This window comes from Schistocerca americana, chromosome 4 (genome assembly GCF_021461395.2).
Source record: "Schistocerca americana isolate TAMUIC-IGC-003095 chromosome 4, iqSchAmer2.1, whole genome shotgun sequence".
NCBI lineage: Eukaryota > Metazoa > Arthropoda > Insecta > Orthoptera > Acrididae > Schistocerca > Schistocerca americana.
In genome coordinates, this window is record NC_060122.1 from 716,222,174 (window position 1) to 716,242,789 (window position 20,616).

Genomic DNA, 20,616 nt, shown 5'->3' on the forward strand with positions numbered 1-20,616 from the left:
CCCTCAGATATGCCCACCCTCCTCATATTTTGTGAACTGTCAGGCCTCATCCTTAAATTGATGGGGAAGGGAGGCAGACTTTAATACATTATAAACTGTTCTGCATGTGGGGACAGCCTTTGTCCCCACCCATGAGAGTGGCATGCTGACTTTTCGTCAGGATGCCGATGACCTTGATGTTGAGCGTCCTTTACCTCAAATCATAACCATCCTCCCTCCCCTCTCTCGGTGTTCTGATTTCTGTTGAACTGGCTATCTACATGGTTCCCCATATTCCGCGCAGTTTTGTTCATTTTGCCTATTCTCTTTCATCCATTTTAGCGTTTTGGTTCCCCCTTGGGGTTTGACCTCAAATTCTAAATTTTCCATCTTTAGTGTGAGTCATTTGGGGAAGAACTCCCTCTGTAGCATCTGTGGTATGCATTCCTCTTCCCCCTTTTTTCCTCCCTTCCTTCCTTGTTATAGCCCCTGCTCCACGCCGCTAGTTCACGAGCACGTGTAGCCATTCTTTGTGGTAAAGCCGTTATTGTACCCATCTGGCTGAGCCACCTGGCAACACGGGGATCACAGCCCCCTGGCGACACAGGAATCACACTAGTGATACATGAGCTGTTTCCTCCCTTGTATGCCAAGGATTGGTTGCTTGGCATCCTGGAGCATTGGAACACCCAGCAGTGGCTACTGTGCCAAACGGCCTTTCTGTGGCTGGGTGGCACCCATGGGGAGAGCCCCTGATCAGAGTTGGTGGTATCAGAGCAGATGCTTGGCACATGAAACATACCAAAGTGCAAAAATCTAGCCGTTCTCAAACAGCAATCTGTTCAAGTGGTAGTGGATTATTGAATGCTGCTTTGTATGACCCTGCAGCCTTCCCTTTGCTGTCTACAGCCTGGGAGGAGGACCAAACTGGTCTGTACTAGGATGGATGGGGACACATTCACTGCCACAAAGCTCCTGTTTTTTGTGGGGAATATTGAGGACAAGTTTGGCAAAGTGGAGTCTCTCAGTAAGATGCAGTCAGACTCGTGCTGCTTCTGCCACCAAACCTGCAGCCCTTCATGCTTGTGATTGCCTTGGCGACGTTCTGATATCTGAAACTTCCTGGCAGATTAAAACTGTGTGCCCGACCGAGACTCGAACTCGGGACCTTTGCCTTTCGCGGGCAAGTGCTCTACCATCTAAGCTACCGAAGCACGACTCACGCCCGGTCCTCACAGCTTTACTCCTGCCAGTATCTCATCTCCTACCTTCCAAACTTTACAGAAGCTCTCCTGCGAACCTTGCAGAACTAGCACTCCTGAAAGAAAGGACATTGCGGAGACATGGCTTAGCCACAGCCTGGGGGGTGTTTCCAGAATGATATTTTCACTCTGCAGCGGAGTGTGCGCTGATGTGAAACTTCCTTGCAGATTAAAACTGTGTGCCCGACCGAGACTCGAACTCGGGACCTTTGCCTTTCGCGGGCAAGTGCTCTACCATCTGAGCTACCGAAGCACGACTCATGCCCGGTACTCACAGCTTTACTTCTGCCAGTATCTCGTCTCCTACCTTCCAAACTTTACAGAAGCTCTCCTGCGAACCTTGCAGAACTAGCACTCCTGAAAGAAAGGATATTGTGGAGACATGGCTTAGCCACAGCCTGGTGGATGTATCCAGAATGAGATTTTCACTCTGCAGCGGAGTGTGCGCTGATATGAAACTGAGTTCGAATCTCAGTCGGGCACACAGTTTTAATCTGCCAGGAAGTTTCATATCAGTGCATACTCCGCTGCAGAGTGAAAAGCTCATTCTGGTTCTGGTATCTGTTAGCCCTCAGCAGTCTCTGAATGTGGCCCAGGGAGTGATTTTTCATAGGGACCTCATCCAGCAAACTGATAAGGAACTCCGGGCTAATATGAAGCGACGCGCATTCATTTTGTTCAGCGTATGCAGAAGGGTTGTAAAGATAACTTCACCGACACTGGCAATTTTATTATGGCTTTTGAGGAGGTACCCTTCCAGAGAATGTCAAGGTTATATGTGTTACTGATGCGACGTCGAGCCGTATGTCACGATATCCATGAGTTGCTTTTGGTGGTTGCATTTTGGGCATTGTCTTCCTGCTGTATGGCAGACCCTCTCTGTGGTGACCATCGCCACCCACTCAATGAGGGTAGCCCCTGTGTTCTGCCACCTGTGTGTAACTGTCGTGACCACCACTCTCCACACTCACCAGATTGCCTGGTTCACAAGAAAAAAAAGAAGATTCAAGAGTACAAGTCCCTAGATCCTCTGTCTTGTGCTAAGGCTTGCCAAAAATATGACCGCCTCCATCCAGTGTCGATTTCTTCTACTTTTGCCTCGGTTACACCCTTTCCCAGTCCTACCTCTTCCTTTCCTAGCCCTATCCCTCTCTCATCTCCCCTTCCCCTCTGGTTCCCACTCTCCCTTCCCAGCCGAAGAAGTGCCCCCTTTCTTCAGCACCCGCAAGTGAGGCCCCCCCTCCAGGACCCCTCCTCCCTCAGTGTCCTTGAGGCTCGAGGTCTGCTCCCACAACTCGGCCATGAAATGCACCATCTGGTGCCCCAAGGTCACCCGCTCTCTCTTTCAGTTTCAGATCTTCTGGAAGCCTGCTCTCCGTCAGTGCCCTGCCCTCCTCAGCTTCTGAAATAGAAGTCCCAGGACAAGGCCCTCCTGGAGGTGCCATCTCCCTTCACAATCTGAGTCTGATATCTTATTTGTTTTTGTCACACAACAATCCAGTGGAATTGCAGTGGATATTACAGTCATCTACCAGAAATACAACAAGCTGTTCCCTCTTGCTCTGCATTCTGTATTCCAGAACTGCACTTCTGTGGTAACCTCTCTCTGACATTTTGTGGTTATCAGGCATTCTCTCAGAACCGGGCCAGCCCCGGGATAGCTTCTGAAGGGGTCTGCACATTGGTTCGTACCAATGTCATCAGTGATTGGCTCTCCCTTTGTAGCAACCTGTAAGTACGAGTGAGAACAACCTCAGCAATTGCCATATGCAATTTCTACCTCCCTCCAGGTTAGGCCATGTTCTCGTGTTGACTTCCCTACCATAATACAGCAACTCTATCCCCCATACTACCTCCTCAGAGGCTTAAATGCACACCACCTCCTGTGGGGGGAGTGCCACTTTGACGAGTAGGTGTTTTCTAATCGACCAACTTATTACAGACTTTGATTAGTGTCCCCTCAATGACCGACGGGTGCTGCAGCAATTTAAATGACACCCTTTCCAGACCAACCTTATCGCTTTTAAGTGTTTCCTTGCTAAGGCTTGGTACCTTATTAAGCAGAGTACAAAGGAAAGCTGGGAGTGCTGTGTTTCCTCCCTGGGGATGTATGCCTCTTCATTGTAGGTGTTGTCCAAGCCATGTAGCATTCTGGGCTACCAGCGACAATCAACTGTCAATAGTCTTATCCTATAGGGTGCTATGTGTACTAATCCATTGGTCCTTGCAGAACACCTCATTACACAGTTTGTGACAGCGTTGGTGTCCTCTTTCTGTCCTGCAACCTTTCTCCAACAGAACGACAAATTGAAGAAACCCCTGCGCTTGGGTAGTTCAGATGGTAGAGCACTTGCCCGCGAAAGGCAAAGGTCCCGAGTTCGAGTGTCAGTCCGACACACAGTTTTAATCTGCCAGGAAGTTTCAACCCCCCTCTGTTTCAACCCCCACCAAGCTGAATCGTATAACTTCACTGAATGGGAATTCTTGCAGGAACCTCTTCAGATGAAATGGCCCCAGGCCTGTATTCCATTCACAGCCAGATGATCCAACAATTGGATGTTACACAGAGGCAGTCTAACACTTGGAAATTACCCAGAGGCAACATCTATTCAGGGTCTTTAACCACATTTGGCTCATGGGTGCCGTACCCATCAATGGCGAGATAACATAGTTATCCCCGTCCTTAAGCCAGGGAAGAACCCAAAGTCTTTTGACAGCTAAAGACCAATTAGCCTGTCCATTGTAACTTGTAAAGTGCTCGTGAGAATGGTTAGCTTCATATTATGTTGGATACTCAAATCTCTGGGCCCTTTGTCCCTGTATCAATCTGGCTTCTGGGAAGGACAATCTCCAACTGACCATTTACTCCAGTTGAAAACAACAGTCTGACAGACTTTTGCTAACCACTGTCACCTTTTCGCGGTCTTCTTTGACCTACATAAGGCATACATTTTTATCCGTAACTTTTTATCCCACCTGCTCTTCTGGGTTCGAGTTGGCACTTCACTCAGCACCCTTCAGATCCAGGAGAATGGTATCCCCAGGGTTCTGTATTAAGTGTCACTCTCTTAATCACCATTAGCGGGCTTGCAACCTCTGTTGGGCCTCTGGCTACAGCAGTGTTGTTTGTCAGTGGTTTTTGCACCTAGTGCAGCTCCCATTTGGTAGCATCTGCTGAATGTCATCTCCAAGACGTCATTTGAAGGACCTCTGTGTTGGACCTCTCCCATGGCTTCCAGTTTTCTGCCTCCAAAACTTGGGATACACATTTTTGCCATCGACTCAGTGTATACTCTGATCCAGAACTTTATTTAGGCGACCAGTTCCTAGACATTGTAGCACAGTTCCACTTCTTGGGCCTTCTTTTGATAAAAAGCTGACATTGCTGCCCCATATTCGCCACCTGAAGACTACCTGCATGCAGAAGCTTAATGCTCTGCACATCCTGACCCACACATCTTGGCGTGCAGACTGTGCTACTCTTCATCTTTGCAGCACTCTGGTTTTTTACAGACTAGATTATGGTAGTCAGGTTTATAGCTTAGCGATGCATTCTACTCTGAAACTATTTGCCCCTGTTTGTCTGTATGGGTCTCATCTGGCTATCAGTGCCTTTCGCACTAATCCTGTTGACAGTCTCCTCGCAGAAGTGGAGATTCCCCCTCTACAAATACAACGGACCCACCTCCTGGTTTCTTGTGCAATCGCCATTCGATGCTTTCCTGACCATCCTGTTCACCCCCTTCTCTTTGCAAATGAGGGATGTCTCCTTGGATGGTGACTCAACCACAATTTAGGACCCACCTGTTCCAGGGTCCTAAGGTCTCTGTCACAACTGTGATATTTCGCCGTCCCGTATGTTCCATCCTCGAAGAGTCCCAGGGTGCTGCCATTTCCTACACTGATGGTTCTAAAACGATAGATAGGGTGGCATATGCCTTTATGTCTGCTGCTGGCATGGAACACCATTTACTGCCGGGATCACGTAGTGTGTTCAGAGCAGAGACACTAGCTATTAACAGGACCCTCCGTTTTTATATACAGGCCTGCCCCCCAATTTTTTAATATGTACTGACTCTGTGAGCAGCGTGCAGTCTATAGACCAATGTTTCTCCAGTCGCCCTTTGTTCACTGCTGCCAATAACCACATCCCTGCCCTTGACCGTGCCACCTGCTCAGTTGTCTTTCTGTAGGTCCTATGTCTTGTGGGCATCCCAGGGAATGAACTGGCAGACCATTTGGTTAGAGGGGCAGATATTTACTCCCCCCCCCCCCCCCCCATTCCCTTTCATGATTCCAGGTGCAGATATGTGGATCAACATCAGATCTCTCTTTGCCCAAAAGTGGAATGGCATCTGGTGCACTACTGCTCTCAGTAATAAACTCTGCACAATCAAGGAGACTACTGCAGTTTGGCACTCTTCCTTCCTCTCATCTCGGAAGGAGTCCACTGTCCTATGCCATCTAAGCATTGGTCAACCCAGGGTCACCCATTGTTTCCTCTTGTGTAACAAGCCATCCCCACAATTTGGCTGTGGAGCCAGACTGACAGTGTCCTGTACATTGGCGGAATGTCCCCTTCTTTTGGCTGTTTTGTGACGTTCGCCTGCTTTATTTCTTCATTGATAGTCCTTGATGCCGACATACTGTGTTGCTATATTGGCTGAAATATGGGAGGTGGAAGTCCGTCACTGACTACTGTATTAATAGTTCTTTGCTTTCACTGTTCACAACCCCACAATATTACACAGTTAGTATGACCAGTTGACTATAGGTTGCAGGCAAACATCAGCACACTGCTATGAAAGTATACTGTTGAATATCTATGAGTAGTAAAAATCGATCCACACAGTTCTTGCAGAATAATACGGTATGTATTGAACAGACACAGTCATTGTTTTAACACACGGCCTATTTGTCTTACACTTATTTGATGCTTAAGTTGATGCATTGTTGTTGATCTAACCAATACGGGTTTCTCGTCTGAAAATTGGCTGTGGGCTGACTGTCTCGAGACCAAAAATTGGGCCTTATACATCATCACAATAATAGGTACTGAAACTATACATTGTTCGATGTTTAAGTTGCAGAAATTACAATTAAATCGTAGCTCATTCAATTAACTGACCGTATAGAAAAATTCTCTCTTTTTAACAGTTTCTTCTACTACGAGGGTTAAGCTGACTTATTTGTTTAAATGATGAAATTAACAGATAAGGTTATACAAACAATACTTCTGACAAAATTGGTCATTATTTTGGAATTAAATAAGGGCTAGCTTTGCTAACATGTTTTTGAATAGAACCAAATAAATACCTAGAGAATGCTATTAGTTGTTCCTCTCCAAATGTTTATAATTATTATACAATTTGTATTTGTTTAGAAGTCAACAATACAATTTTAAGTTATGAAACAATTACTGATTTTGCCCTGTAACAAAAGATATTAACTAAGAATAGTCAAAATAAATTAGGAAATTAATGACATGCACAAAACTAAGCACAAAATTAGATCTGGTGGTGTATTCTTTAAGACTGAGGGCCAACCTTTCTTTTCTATGGAAATGCAGATTATACTCCTGCATGTTGATAGTAACTAGTCAAATATGAAAAAATGAATTTAAGGAGGCAGATGGCAAAACAAGAGAGGAAGTAAAATTATCCCAGCTTGCTTCGTCACACTTTGTACTAAGTATACTCTTCCACATTCCTTGTCTTTAATATTAGCAAATCATTCACAGATGGTTGAACTGGTCCTTAGCTTCCTACATGAAAGTGGTTTTTATTTTCAGGTGTAAGGTTTTGCTTCACTCCAGGGGCAGGGTTTTTGTGGTTGGCACCTCTCTTCGTGTTTTCTAGGTCTGGGACTCATAGCCTTTCCCTCATGCAAAGACCTTTCTTTTATCCCTCTGTTTTTCCAGTTTTTAGATTTAGCAAACTCTTTTATTCCTTCTACTGTGTGTGTTTTAACTTCCTCGCTTTATTATGTCACTTCTCTGACTGGATCAAGCCACTTTTAGCGGACCCTCTCTCTTACACAAGTAACTTCGGAATAGTGCGACTGATGACGTCGCTGTTTAGTCCCATAACCCTCCTTTAATCAGTCAGTCACTCAATAAGTCTCACTATCTAATGTAACACAGTAAGAAGGAATGCTGGGAATTTTCGCCATCAGGTACAAACCGGGCCCTGTGAATGCAAGAGAGACGCATGGAAGTGATTCCATATGTAATAGAGTAAGAACGGGCCAAGGGCATAAAAGATCAACCAAGTGAGGAATACATAATACTGATTTTATTATTATCCACCACAGAACACAATTTGTTCAGTATGAGCACCTGAGTAGTTGATGAGGTGACCTACAGTGCCAGATTTGCACCCAGTGGCCAACATTGGAATTAATTTCATTCCAACATAAATCACTTCTGCAGTAACACATTAGCATATGTACCAACTTACCAACTTTCGCTCACATACAATAATTACAGTGCACATTGGCGGCCCTCCATGAGTAGCTGCACGTCACGAAATTACCTGGTATCTAGGTGGAATACCCCTTTCATTTTGACCTCCTTGCTAATCATGGACTTCTGCCTGTAATATTGGGAGATGATTCATGGATGGTGGAACTGTTTCTAAGTTTTCTCTGTGAAAGCAGTTTATATTCTCAGTTATAAAGTTTTAGTGTACCTCTGGAGCAGGGACAGGGTGGTTGGCGATGGGGCATATCCTGCAGTGTGGTGGGTGTGAGGGTTCCCCCACCTTACTTCCTTGACCAGGCTATTCTTTCAACCCTCTTTTATGCTACTTTAATAGCTTTTAGATTCTGTTTACTCCTTTCTGTTGCACACAATTTTCTGTTCTGGGTGTCATATTTTGTTGAATAGTGGGCACTCTGGACTGTAATTGATCAGGCATGGGATAGCTGTGGATACAACATTTTCTGTCACATGCAGAGCTCTGGGGCACACACCTACTGACTTACCAATTTCCTTCATTTTACTTTTATTATTGAGGGTATGAAAGATGTCCATTACATTTTTATCCTTCTTGCTTTTACTGTTGTGAAGCTCTTGACTAGATCAGAAAATTATCGCAGTGGACGTCTTTAGTTCTGGATGCATCACTCTTGGATCAAGAGACTGATAACCTTGTTGGGGCAACCAACCAACCATCTTGTCTTGTTGGGGCAACCAACCAACCATCTTGTCTTTGTAGGCATTATGTGAAATGTAAGTTGGTAGCAGTGGGATCATTTCCCAGTATGTTGCAAATGCCGGTTCTCTAAATGTTCTTAGTAGTACTTTGAGAAAAAAAGTCTTCTTCCCTCCAGGGATTCCCATTTGGTTCGCAGAACATTTCCATAACTCTCACATGTTGATCACACCTATTGGTAACAGAACTTGCAGCTCAACTCAATATTGCCTCAGTGTCTTCACCTAATTCCACATGATGGAGATGCCAAACATTTGAGCAGTACTTGAGAATGGTTCACAAGTGTTCCGAATGCAGTCTCCTTTATAGATGACATGTGCGTTATTATAATTCTTCCAATGAAACGAAGTTGACAGTTTGCCATCCATACACCCAACTTTACGTAGTTCTTCGATTTCACGTCACTTTAATTGACATAGCTGTGTCGAGCAGCACATAACTAATACTACACACATAAAAAAAAAGTTTTGCATCTCCTCATTTCCGAGAGATCCGGAACCTGTACAGAAAATTGGAATAGAGATCAACATAAACATCATTTCCACCGTTTTTATTGCTCATGAAACCACACATTGCCTGTTGTACCACCATACAGCGAGGCCTTCAGAGGTGGTGGTCCAGATTGCTGTACTCACTGGTACCTCTAATACCCAGTAGTACATCCTCTTGCATCGATGCATGCCTGTATTCGTTGTGGCATACTATCCCCAAGTTCATCAAGGCACTCTTAGTACAGATTGTCCCACTCCTCAACGGCGATTCAGCATAGATCCCTCAGAATGGTTGGTAGGTCACGTTGTCCATAAGCAACCCTTTTCAATTTATCCTAGGCATTTTCGATAGGATTCATGTCTGGAGAACATGCTGGCCACTCTAGTCGAACGATGTCATTATCCTGAAGGAAGTAATTCACAAGATGTGCATGATGGGAGCGCAAGTTGTTGTCCATGAAGACGAATGCGTAGCCGATAAGCTGCTGATATGGTTGCACTATCGGTCGGAGGATGGCATTCAAGTATCATAAAGCCATTACGGCGCCTTCCATGACCACCAACGGTTTATGTCGGCCCCACATAATACCACCCCAAATAGCAGGGAACCTCCACCTTGCTGCACTTGCTGGACAATGAGTCTAAGGTTTTCAGCATGACTGGGTTGCCTCCAAACATGTCTCCAATGATTGTCTGGTTGAAGGCATATGCAACACTCATCGGTGAAGAGGCGTGATGACAATCCTGAGTAGTCCATTCTTCATGTTGTTGGGCCCATCTATACCGCACTGCATGGTGTTGTGGTTGCAAAGATGGTCATCGGGAGTGAAGTTGTGCATCATGCACATCATGGAGCCTATTGTGCACAGTTTGAATCGTAACACCACGTCCTGTGGCTGCATGAAAAGCATTATTTAACGTGGTGATGTTGCTGTCAGGATTCCTCCGAGCCATAAACCACAGGTAGCGGTCATCCACTGCATTTGTAGTCCTTGGGAAGCCTGAGCTGTATCTCCTCCATGTCATAACTACATCGCTTTTTTTTTTTTCACTCATTGAGACGCTTGGATACTTCCCTTGTTGAGAGCCCTTCCTGGCACAAAGTAACAACACGGACGCGTTCAAACCGCAGTATTGACCATCCAGGCATGGTTGAACTACAGACACATGAGCTGTGTACCTCCTTCCTGGTGGAATGACTGGAACTGATCGGGTGTCGGACACCCTCCGTCCAGTAGGTGCTGGTCATGCAAGGTTGTTTGCATATTACAGCGGGTTTAGTGAAATCTCTGAACAGTGCCAAAGGGACTGTGTCTGTGATACAATATCCACAGTCAATGTCTATCTTCAGGAGTTCTGGGAACTGGGGTGATGCAAAACTTTTTTTGATGTGTGTATATTCAAACATTACAAGATTGTTTCTCCCACTCATCTGCATTAACTTACATTGTTTTTGCCCTCAGGGGCTCAGCATTGATTTGCTGCGCACGGGCTTGATGCCCGTGATGTTTGAGCTGGGGACCAATAAGTGCTGCCAGTCCTCCATCACCATAAGCTCTTTGCATGTGTCAGCGAGTACTGCGCAGCGTGGTGGTGGAATGTTGTGTGTCTCAGGGAACGGGGATCTTGGCTTGAGCACCCAGATCGCAAGGATGGGATAAACCTCTATAAAAGCCACCTCAATCTCAAGGTGTGCAGCGTACTAATAAGATGCATGGCTGTTGAGATGAACAGCCATTAGTGGGCAACCTGTTGGGAACCTGGCACCCCTCAGTTGTATAAGGCTTACTGAGGCACGTTGGGCTCTGTCCGAGGGACTCTTTATTTTCCTAGCTGCTCGTGGGACTGAGATGGAACCCTCGAAATCTTCTTCTCCTCCCAGTGGGAAGGTTGAACCTCGTGGGAGTATTCATGCCCATTCATCGAAAAGAATGAGAGAAGCTAGTCATCTCGATAATCAAAATACTTTGGACTGCAGTAACAGGGCTCATGGAGTCATGACTAACATTGTATTTCTGGTGATAAAGAGGAAGGAAGGGACATTTGAAAAAGTGTCCCCCTTTTGTAACCTTAAGGGTTTAGAAGGCCTCACTGGAACATTAAAATCTATAAAACAATTGCGCAAAGGCTCATTGTCAGTCGAAACTAACAGGTCAATGCAGGTAGACCTTCTTAAGAAATCGCAGAAACTGGATGACTATGATATCATTGTTGAGGTGCACACCTCTTTCAACTCCAGTACGGATGTTGTCAAATGCCAAGATATCATGGACATGGGCATAGTAGAACTGAATCAAGAATGGGCATCCCAGGGAATAGTCGAAGTGGAACAACGAATGTGCAGGAATAATGGAGCAACTGAAAAGACTGTCACTTTCATTGTCACATTCAATTCTCTGATACTGCCTGAACATCTTATGGCAGGGTTCCTTCGACTTTGTGTTCGACGCTATGCAGTGCTATAAATGCCAGCAATTCGCCATTCAACCGTGAGTTGTGGAGGTGAAGCGATCTGCGGGAACTGCAGAAAAGCCACTGATGACGCTGGGACTGACTGCCCATCTCCAGTGACCTGCATCAACAGCTCTGGGAACCATTCAGTCTGGAGCCAAGACTGCCCCGTTTTTGCTGAAGAACACAAAATACAGGAGATAAGTGACCAACCAGATCCTCTATACCAAAGCCAAAAAAGAATGTAAGGTGACAAAACCTCATCTTTGCCGCCTCATATTCTTCAATGATGCTAAAATGTATTCCCAAGATGGACACTTCAACCAGACAGCGCCTAGTGTGCCTGTATCCACCACAAGCACCTGTACTTGCATGTGTACGTTTCAAGGGAAGAAGAGTAAAGACAAATCAATCAGAGAGCTGCACCAGTAAAGACCAACAACAGTTCTGCAGCGAGCATCCAGAAAGTACAAGAAAAGCAGAGTGCCTCTCAACGCCCCCTTTCCCCCTCATCCTCGAAGGGACAGGATGCAGGGAAAGGCTCACAATGTCAAAAACTGTCCCGAGTGCTGCCAGACGTTATTCTTTCCCGTCTGACTGATAAGGAGGATATCATGGAGATAGATGCATTGGAGCCAGGCAGCCCCTCTACTCCGCCCTTGCTCTTCAAGTGCTTCACTTCCCCGGTGCAAAGATAGGGATAAATTAAAACTGCACCGATGACATCACTTCCATACTACAGTGGAACATGAATGGGTTCAGGGCTCATGGGGAGGAACTGAAACTTTTAGCACAGGCACATCTAATGTGCTTATGTTTACAAGAAACACATTTTAATGATACAGATGTCCCTGTGCTACAGGGATATATGCTATACCGCAAATATGAACTATCGGGGGAAAGGGCCAGGGAGGTGTCGCAGTGTTTGTCACTAATATGCACCACTCCTCTGTTCTCCCCTTGGCTACTGACATGCAAGCAGTTGCAGTTCAAATTCATGTGTGTCGAAGGATCACTGTTTGGTCATTGTATTTACCTCCGCAAGATACACTAGACTCTGAGGCTTTTACCGATCTTATCTCACAATACCTGCGACCATTCCTCTTCTTGAGAGACTTCAATGCCCATCATGTCCTGTGGGGCTTGACCAATACTTGCCCTAGGAGTCTGGTTTTGGAGGGCCTCATGACATCTCACAAGCTGTGCTTCCTCAACAAGGGTACTCACACACATTTCTCTACTGCTACTGGATCATTCGCAGCCATCAACCTCTCTTTGTTCTCCCACCGTTGCTGACTCTGTTCAGTGGGAGGTCATTGACGACATTCATTCCAGTGACCACTTCCCAGTCTTCCTTCACCTGCTAAATGGCTCATCACCTGAAGTTAAGCCCCCAAAATCAATGGTCAGCAGGACTAACTGGACGCGTTTCAGGCAGCTGGCTGTGTTTGAACACTGCAACAGCATCCAGGGATGGGTGGACCACATCACACACATGATCCATTGTGCCGCTGACCCTCCATCCTCAGGTCATCTTAGAAGGTGACAAGTACCTCGGTGGACAGATGAGTGCCATTCCGTGATCCGGAAAAGGCGTGTGGCTCTTAAACATTTTAAATGCCGACAAACAGCAGACAACCTTGGGGCTTTTCGAGTCGTGAGGGCCAAGGCTTGACATGTTATTAGGGAGAGTAAGAAAAGGTCATGGCAAGCGTTCCTGGACTTCATCAGTCGTTCCACTTCTTCTATAAAAGTATGGGAAGCCATCCGGAGGTTTTCCAGTAAATGCAGCTGTTTACTGATCGCAGCAGTACTGAAACAGGGGTGCCTCCAAACAACACCCAGAGACTGTGCTAAGACGCTGGCCGAACATTTGCACAAACTACTGCCAATCCAAGCCAGGATCCAGGATTTCATCGCTATCGTGTGACTGTAGCGAAGGAAAGGTGGGACTGCAGGTCCAATAGTTCTGTGGCCTACAACTCCCCTTTCTCGATGTTGGAGCTCGAATCGGCACTGACTGAGATTTGTGACACTGCATCCAGTCATGACCAAATCTGGTACTGCATGCTTCGACATTTGCCAACGGAATCAAAGAAAATCCTCCTCGAATGTTTTAATCTAATATGGCAAACAGACAACTTCCCCAAATCGTGGAGGGAGGCAATTCTGATCCCTCTCCTCAAACCAGGAAAGGACTGCAAATGTCCCAGTAGTTATTGGAGTATTGCCTTAACGAGCTGTGTGGGAAAGACCCTGGAGCGAATGGTTAACCACCGTCTGGCCTGGTTGTTACGAGACCAGGCAACACCTTAACCACTCTCAGTGTGGTGTCCGAAGATTTCAGTCCACTGTCGACAATTGGACACTCCTAGAGGTGGTTCTTCAGAAGGCGTTCCTCCATAAGCATCACTGTATTAATTGGCATGTTCTTCGATACAAGTAAGGCATACAATACTACTTGGAGACACTGTATTCTTGCACAGCTGCATCAATGGGGCTTTCATGGCCACCTCCCCATCTTCTACAGTCTTTCCTTTCTCAGTGGTTTTTTAAGACCCGTTTAAGTGTTACCCTCTTTGTCATAGCCATCAACAGTATCACATGTATGGTAAGGAGTGCTGTCCAGTGCTCCTTATTTGTAGACGATTTTGCTGTTTTCTGTTCCTTCTCCGGTGTCGCAATGGCAAGCTGTCTGTTGCAACTTACAGTGCGGCGTTTAGAGGAGTGGGCTGCAAAAATGGGTTTTCAGTTTTCTGCAGATAAGTGTGTGTGTGTGTGTGTGTGTGTGTGTGTGTGTGTGTGTGTGTGTGTGTGTGTGTGTGTTACCATGCCTGCGAGACCTGAAAGCCAGATCCCTGGAGGTACTGAACACCATCAAGTGTCGTAGCCACAGGCCTTGGGGGAGTGGACAGGGTGCATCTCCTTCAGTTTTATCAGGGTTTTGTTCGTTTGCGCGTGGACTATGGTTGTATGGTGTATGGGTCAGCAAGGCCCTCTTACTTGCTTGTCATTGACGCTGTACATAATGAGGGGATTCAGCTGGCCATGGGCACTTATCGGACAAGTCCCAATCCTAGCATCTGTGCTGAGGCGGGGTAACTGCCACTTACCACCTGGCACCAGCTCCTCATAGTGTGTCAGGCATGTCAGTTCCTTGCTGCTCCAACTTCACCCACACACCATACTGGTGCCTGTCGATCTCTGGAATGCTTTTTTTCCAACTGTCAATGAGCCACGATGCCATTTGGGATTTGCATGTGGCATGTGGTGCAGTCACTCGGTTTGAAGCCAATATGACCCTAAATCCACGGTTTTACCTGCCTGCTGCCCTGGTTACTGGAGAGACCCAGAGTGATTCTAGATTTGATGCTGTACAGAAGAGATAGCATCCCTGCTTCTGTTTTTAATGCGATATTCTCCTATATTTTGTCTGAGTACCACGACCATATAGCTGTTTTTATAGATGGGTCAAAGTGGGGGGACTGTTGGTTGCTCTCTCATTTCCCCGGATTGTGCCCTCAAGGTCAGACTGCCTCTGATGCAGAATTATATGCGATCTTGCGAGCACTGGTGCAGATGAGATGTTCTCCATGTTAAATTCTCGTCTGCTCAGATTCTCTGAGTGCCCTTTACTCTCTCCAACGTTTGTACCCAGCAGATACAGTAACCCAGAAATCCAAGATGACCACCTACAACTACAATGACTGGGGAAGTAGGTGTCTTTCTGCTTGGTGTCTGGGCACATTGGAATTGCAGGGAATGAAAGGGCGGATCGAGTAGCCAAGGAGGCGTGTCGTGAGCCTCTGGTATTTCGGTGTGCTATCACGTCGCTGTTGAGATACAGAGTCGTGTGTTGATGGGAAGACATGTGGTTGGCAGTGACTGATAACAAGTTCCGTGTCATCGAGCCCACAACTCAGCCACGGAGTACTTCGTTCCAGCCATGTTGGCAGGATGAGGTCCTTCTTACTCCGTTGAGAGGACCCTCCAATTTGTGTTGCTTGTGGTGTGCAGATCACGGTGCGGCACATTTTATTGGATGCATTTTATTTGCCGACCAATGGCCTGTGGTGGATTTGTCAGCTGATCTGCCATCTATTTTATGTAATGATCAAACAAATGTGGTTAAGGTTTTAAAGTTTTGTAAATTTTCAAACATTTTTATCAAGATTTTAGAGAGATGTTCTTAATGTGTCAGAGGGTGGCTGGCTCACCCTAGATTTTTGTAAGTGGTCAACCAGTCCCTGTGCTTTTCTTTTAGGTCTTGTGTGTTTTGTTTTATTTGTGTTTTAATTTCTTGGTTAGCTCTCCTCCCTCCTAATTGGTTTTAGTGCACGTGAGAGTGCATGTTATACAGAGTGACTGGGTTCATATTTAGAGTGCATGCATGTACAACACTTTTAGTTCATCTCCACATTCGTTTGTTTTTATAAGTGTAAGGGCGCTGATGACCTTGCCATTGGGCACCTATCACACACACACACACACACACACACACACACACACACACACACACACACCAGGTTTTTCCACTTTCGTAGCAAAAAAAAAATATACTATCCTAGTAACCGTGTATATTCTTACATATAGAGTCATCAACAAAAAGTCATAGATTACTCGTCACTCCTTCAGTCAGATTATGTATACTAAAATCAACACAGGTATTCCAGCTTGGGGAACAGTTAATTCGTTTTAATATCTTAAGGAATTTTCTGTGATATCTTTCAGGTATGGAACAAGATGCTCATGCACATCCTTGTCCTGTTTTGAAGAAGACATAGTCACAGTGGGAGAAGATGGGAAACTGAATTTGCTCACTTTAAGGCAACAAAAACCAGTACATGTTGTAGGTATGTTTGTGCCTGTTGATTTATTGTTCTTTGATATTATGCTATCTGACATCCAATCATATAACTGGTATTTACTAGAGGAAAAATAGTGGGTCAGTTACTACTACTACTATTAGATTAAGCATTTAGTCATTAGTCAGACTGGAAGATGATTTTTATTCATTCACTGTAGATGATGGAAGAAGATACATTACTGTTCCTCTGTACCATTTTCTAGCTCTCGCAATTAGCAGAAGAATAAAATCCTGGAGAAATGAGGCTTTATCAAAGTAATTGTGTACACATGAATTCCAAAATATTCTAACACTTGAGCGAATGTTGGGTAACTCAAACTGTAGAAGCTTTTGATCTAGTACACAAACACCGTTGTCACATAGTAACTGTTGGCTGCTATTTAATTGACAACAGTGCACTTAAACAGCACAGATCTTGAAGTTCCTTTTCAGAAGTTCATCAAAATGTCCTTCACTTGTTGCATGTATTTCATCTCATCAGAACATGGGACCATTTCACCATCTTTTAACATTTGATAAACAACCATGTTTCTTGCCACATACCAAATGATAAGCACATTTTGTGAAGAATGACTGGGCTGCAAGATTGTCAGTGCTGGCACTATTCCAGGTAGTCTGATTGAAAACTGATCACTATTTTGTACAGTGTTCACAGCCTTGCCACCAAAGATGGTGTGAGAACTGGCATTGAACACTGTTATTGGTGTGCAATGAAAGACAGACTTTTTTGGTAGACAATTGGAGTTTGGTGGAAATAATGTGATTACAGTTCTGAAAATGTTCACCAAGTCTTTAATATCCATGATTCATCAACCAGCTTTGTTAATTCAATGAATGTGGTCAGTTACAAATTTTACTTAACTGTACTGGACAATGCGGCATAGCACCATACACTGCCCATATCGAACAGTCAGAAGTTAACTTCCTACAGATGGTGAGTCATCGCTTCTCCATAGATGTTCATTCATATGAGCCAGCTCTTTGCCAGCAGCCGTTAGCTCCGGCCAACAGATGTCACTGTTTTACAGGCAACAAAATATTGTTTACAAATGCAAATGTAAAATTAAATGCACCATTTGCCATATAACAAATAGAACAAAACTTCACACTAATTTTTCACATTTCAGTAGCTACCAGCAGTGTAAAATTTCAGCCTAATATTTGTCATACTTTAAGACATTTAAAGAGCACTGAAACCACAGAATTTAAAGCTTGCATGAATCACTGACTTTACATTCGTGGGCACAACAGTCTTGTAGAACTCTGTACATTCCTACTAATTTGTTTCACACAATCATGATATTGTCTTTATAGCCTTTCTCAACTGGAAGTTGTAATCTCAAAGTGTCTGACTTCTGGAAAATAACATATCTAGCCTTGTAAACCAATTGTTGTATTATGGAATTTGAGTACATACCAAAGACGCACAATATGGCCAACATTGGGCTCAGCGAATAAACATTAACAAGCTATATTGTGGATTTGACAGTCAGTACTTTGCTGTGACTGACATTCATCACATCCATATATATGAACATGAATGCAGCTCATACCATGGTTGAATCTGTCATACAGGTTGTTAATGTTTGTTGGCTATGCACATTGTCAGCCATATTATTTGGAGGAACCTGAAAACTGACATCCTTTTTTCGCAAAATTCACATGTAAGTTTGGCGAAATTTTCATTTCTTATTAGTGAAATCAGCACGACCAAACACTAGTGAAATTGCAAACTGCTAACAAGTACACTTTTAAGCTTCATCTCTACAGCTCAGCTGTCGTACATAGACATGTTTGGGCAAAAAAAGATATTAAATTTTGTAAAAGTTGCAGAGTTAAACTGTGAGGGAAAGGTAAAAAAATTAAAAGACAGTAATTGGACCTAATACCGGAAAATGTGCAGCAAACCTGCAGTGAAAAAGAAATGGATTTTTATTTCTAGATGTTGAAGCTATATTAAGGGTGGAGGTATTTCAAACTTCAGTTGTAACAAACTTAGAACGAAATGTTTTTCTTTGAACAGTTCCAAGGTAAATCGTTCTGAAAAGGGCTTTATTACTTTACTTGAAGACGACTTCTGGCCAATTGGTATTTTTGTGAAGGAGTATGAATTATCTAGAAACTCCTCTCAGCCTAGGTTTCTCGGGCCATGTGAAAATAGAACACAGACTCCTTTTTTAGGGAGCAGTCTCTTGAAGTAAATAATACTAACCTAAAAAGAGAGGCATAAGATAAATCAACACCTACTTCATCAAAATGTTGAAGGACTAGGAAATAAGTTTGGTTATGTAGAACAGTTTTTCATTGATCTTCTTCCTGACTGTTTCGTTTTAACAGAGGATCAACATTCACTAGATGATCTACAACTTTCTAAATTTAAGAACTTCACCCTGATATCTTCGTCCTGTGGAACTGTATATAAAGGTGTTGAGGGATGGCCTGTTAAGTTTTATTTCACAAATTTGTGGGGTGAACAATTCTTATGTGGATCTTGACTTTGAAATAGCTAAGGTTAAGTTAATTGTTTGCACATTTGTAGTCTACATTTTAGGGATATATGGTTTCTCTAATGGAACTTTTTCTATCTTTAGTGAAAATCTACAGGTTTTTAAGCAGTATTTATAAAAATGAAAATGCTCATGTTTTTATATTAATGTGGATACTCTTAAGGATAACAATGATAGGACTAAGTTCATGGATACTATTACGTCTTTCGGGCTGTCTGTCTTGGCCATTTGTCACCTAGAAGTACCTACAATAGTTCCTCGTCTACTGATTGTTTAATTACTGTTACAAATTGTTTTGATGCTGTTGTGCTAAATGATTTTGTAGCTGACCACTTTGTCAAGTTAATTGATTTTAATAATATAATGAGCAAAGATTGAAGATCTATTTAGCAAGACAATCAGTCAGGCTCCAGCTTTGTACTGATATACGTCTACAGAGCAGCAAGTGTTTATCTTTTTCTGTGTTTTCCTCAAACAGTATTAAATTCCGTGCATGTTTTTCTGTTTAAGAGGTTTAATCTTGCATTTTTGTAAGAGTAATTTCATTCACTCTGTAGTGCAATAGCTGCTCACTGAACAGCCATCTACATAGCTCATTAACGCATCAGCATCCATTGCTGACATGTCAGGAGGGTAGCAAGTTGATTATCTAGGTTTCTGTGTGCTTTTGTAGTTTACTTCGTCAGTTAGTCTTGCTAGGATGGTTAGGATGTGTGCATGCTGTTTGTGGATAGAAGAGAAGCTGGTTGCAGTTTGCAAAGAGCTGAATGTGCCTTTGGCTATGATCCCCCTTCAGGCTGCTGCGTCGGGATGTAGCAGTGGCGGAGCATATGGCATGTTGCAAGGGACACCTCAGATGTTGCTTGTTTTGCGCATGGGCTCTGCTTCTGAGGCATCTCCTAGTGCACTCAATGCTGTGGATCCATCCTCACAGCAGGGTGAGTGGCGGGTGGTAATGCATTCACGTTGCTTGAGGTGGAGACCCATTGTGAAGACTGGCTGCCTGGCCTCACCCATTCACAGCCAGGGGGCCTCATCTGAAATGTTGACGCAGTCTTGCCTATGGCTATTGAGCATGCAGGGTGCAGTTGTCTGCTAATTGTGGCTCACATTGGCTCCAACGACACCTGTCGCGTGGGTTCTGAGGCTATCCTCAGTTCATACAGCCAGCTGGTGGAGGTAGTGAAGGCTACTAGCCTCACGATTGGGGTGCAAACCAAGTTCACAGTTTGTAGCGTTGTTCCCAGAGTTGATTGGGGTCCTTTGGTTTGGAGCCTAGTGGAGGGTCTCAACAAAAGGCTTCATTGATTCTATGACAGTCTTGACTACAGGTTTTTAGATACACATTATTGTGTTGCACTGCACTGAGGAAACAGCTACTCGGGTAGCAGAGTACTTGCGGAGTGCACATGAAGGTTTTTTTTAGACTAGATGGTAGTGTCAGGTGCTCTGATGAACACTCGCCAGTCGATATGGAGCAAGGGAAGTCAGACAGCATTCAGAATAAAGTCACCTTGACTGGAAAAATTTTATCAGTAAACTGTTGAAGTATTTGTAGTAAAGTTCTAGAATTTATTGCCCGCCAGGAAAGTTCTCATGTTCAAATTGTTCTTGAGACCAAGTGCTATCTGAAACCTAAGGTGGAAAGCTCTGAGATATTCAGTGAGTCATCGAACGTATATTGGAAAGACTGATTAGAAGCCATAGGAGGGAGAGTGTTCGTTGCAGTTGACAAAAATATGAAAGTCGAATGTTACAGTGAAGTTACCTGTTTGTGAATAACAGATGTTGGTGAAACCTAGTTAGATGTTGGATGTTTTTACCAAACATCCAATTCCACTGTGA

General features: G+C 44.2%; 1 protein-coding gene across 1 annotated transcript in view; it reads left to right on the top strand.

Annotated features, from left to right (window-relative positions):
• LOC124613950 (nucleoporin Nup43) overlaps nucleotides 1–20,616 on the top strand; it is a 202,703-nt gene that overhangs the window by 94,380 nt on the left and 87,707 nt on the right. Inside the window, exon 4 of the mRNA XM_047142718.1 lies at nucleotides 16,129–16,250. Within this exon, the coding sequence (XP_046998674.1) occupies nucleotides 16,129–16,250 (122 nt within the window). The remainder of the gene's footprint in view (nucleotides 1–16,128; nucleotides 16,251–20,616) is intronic.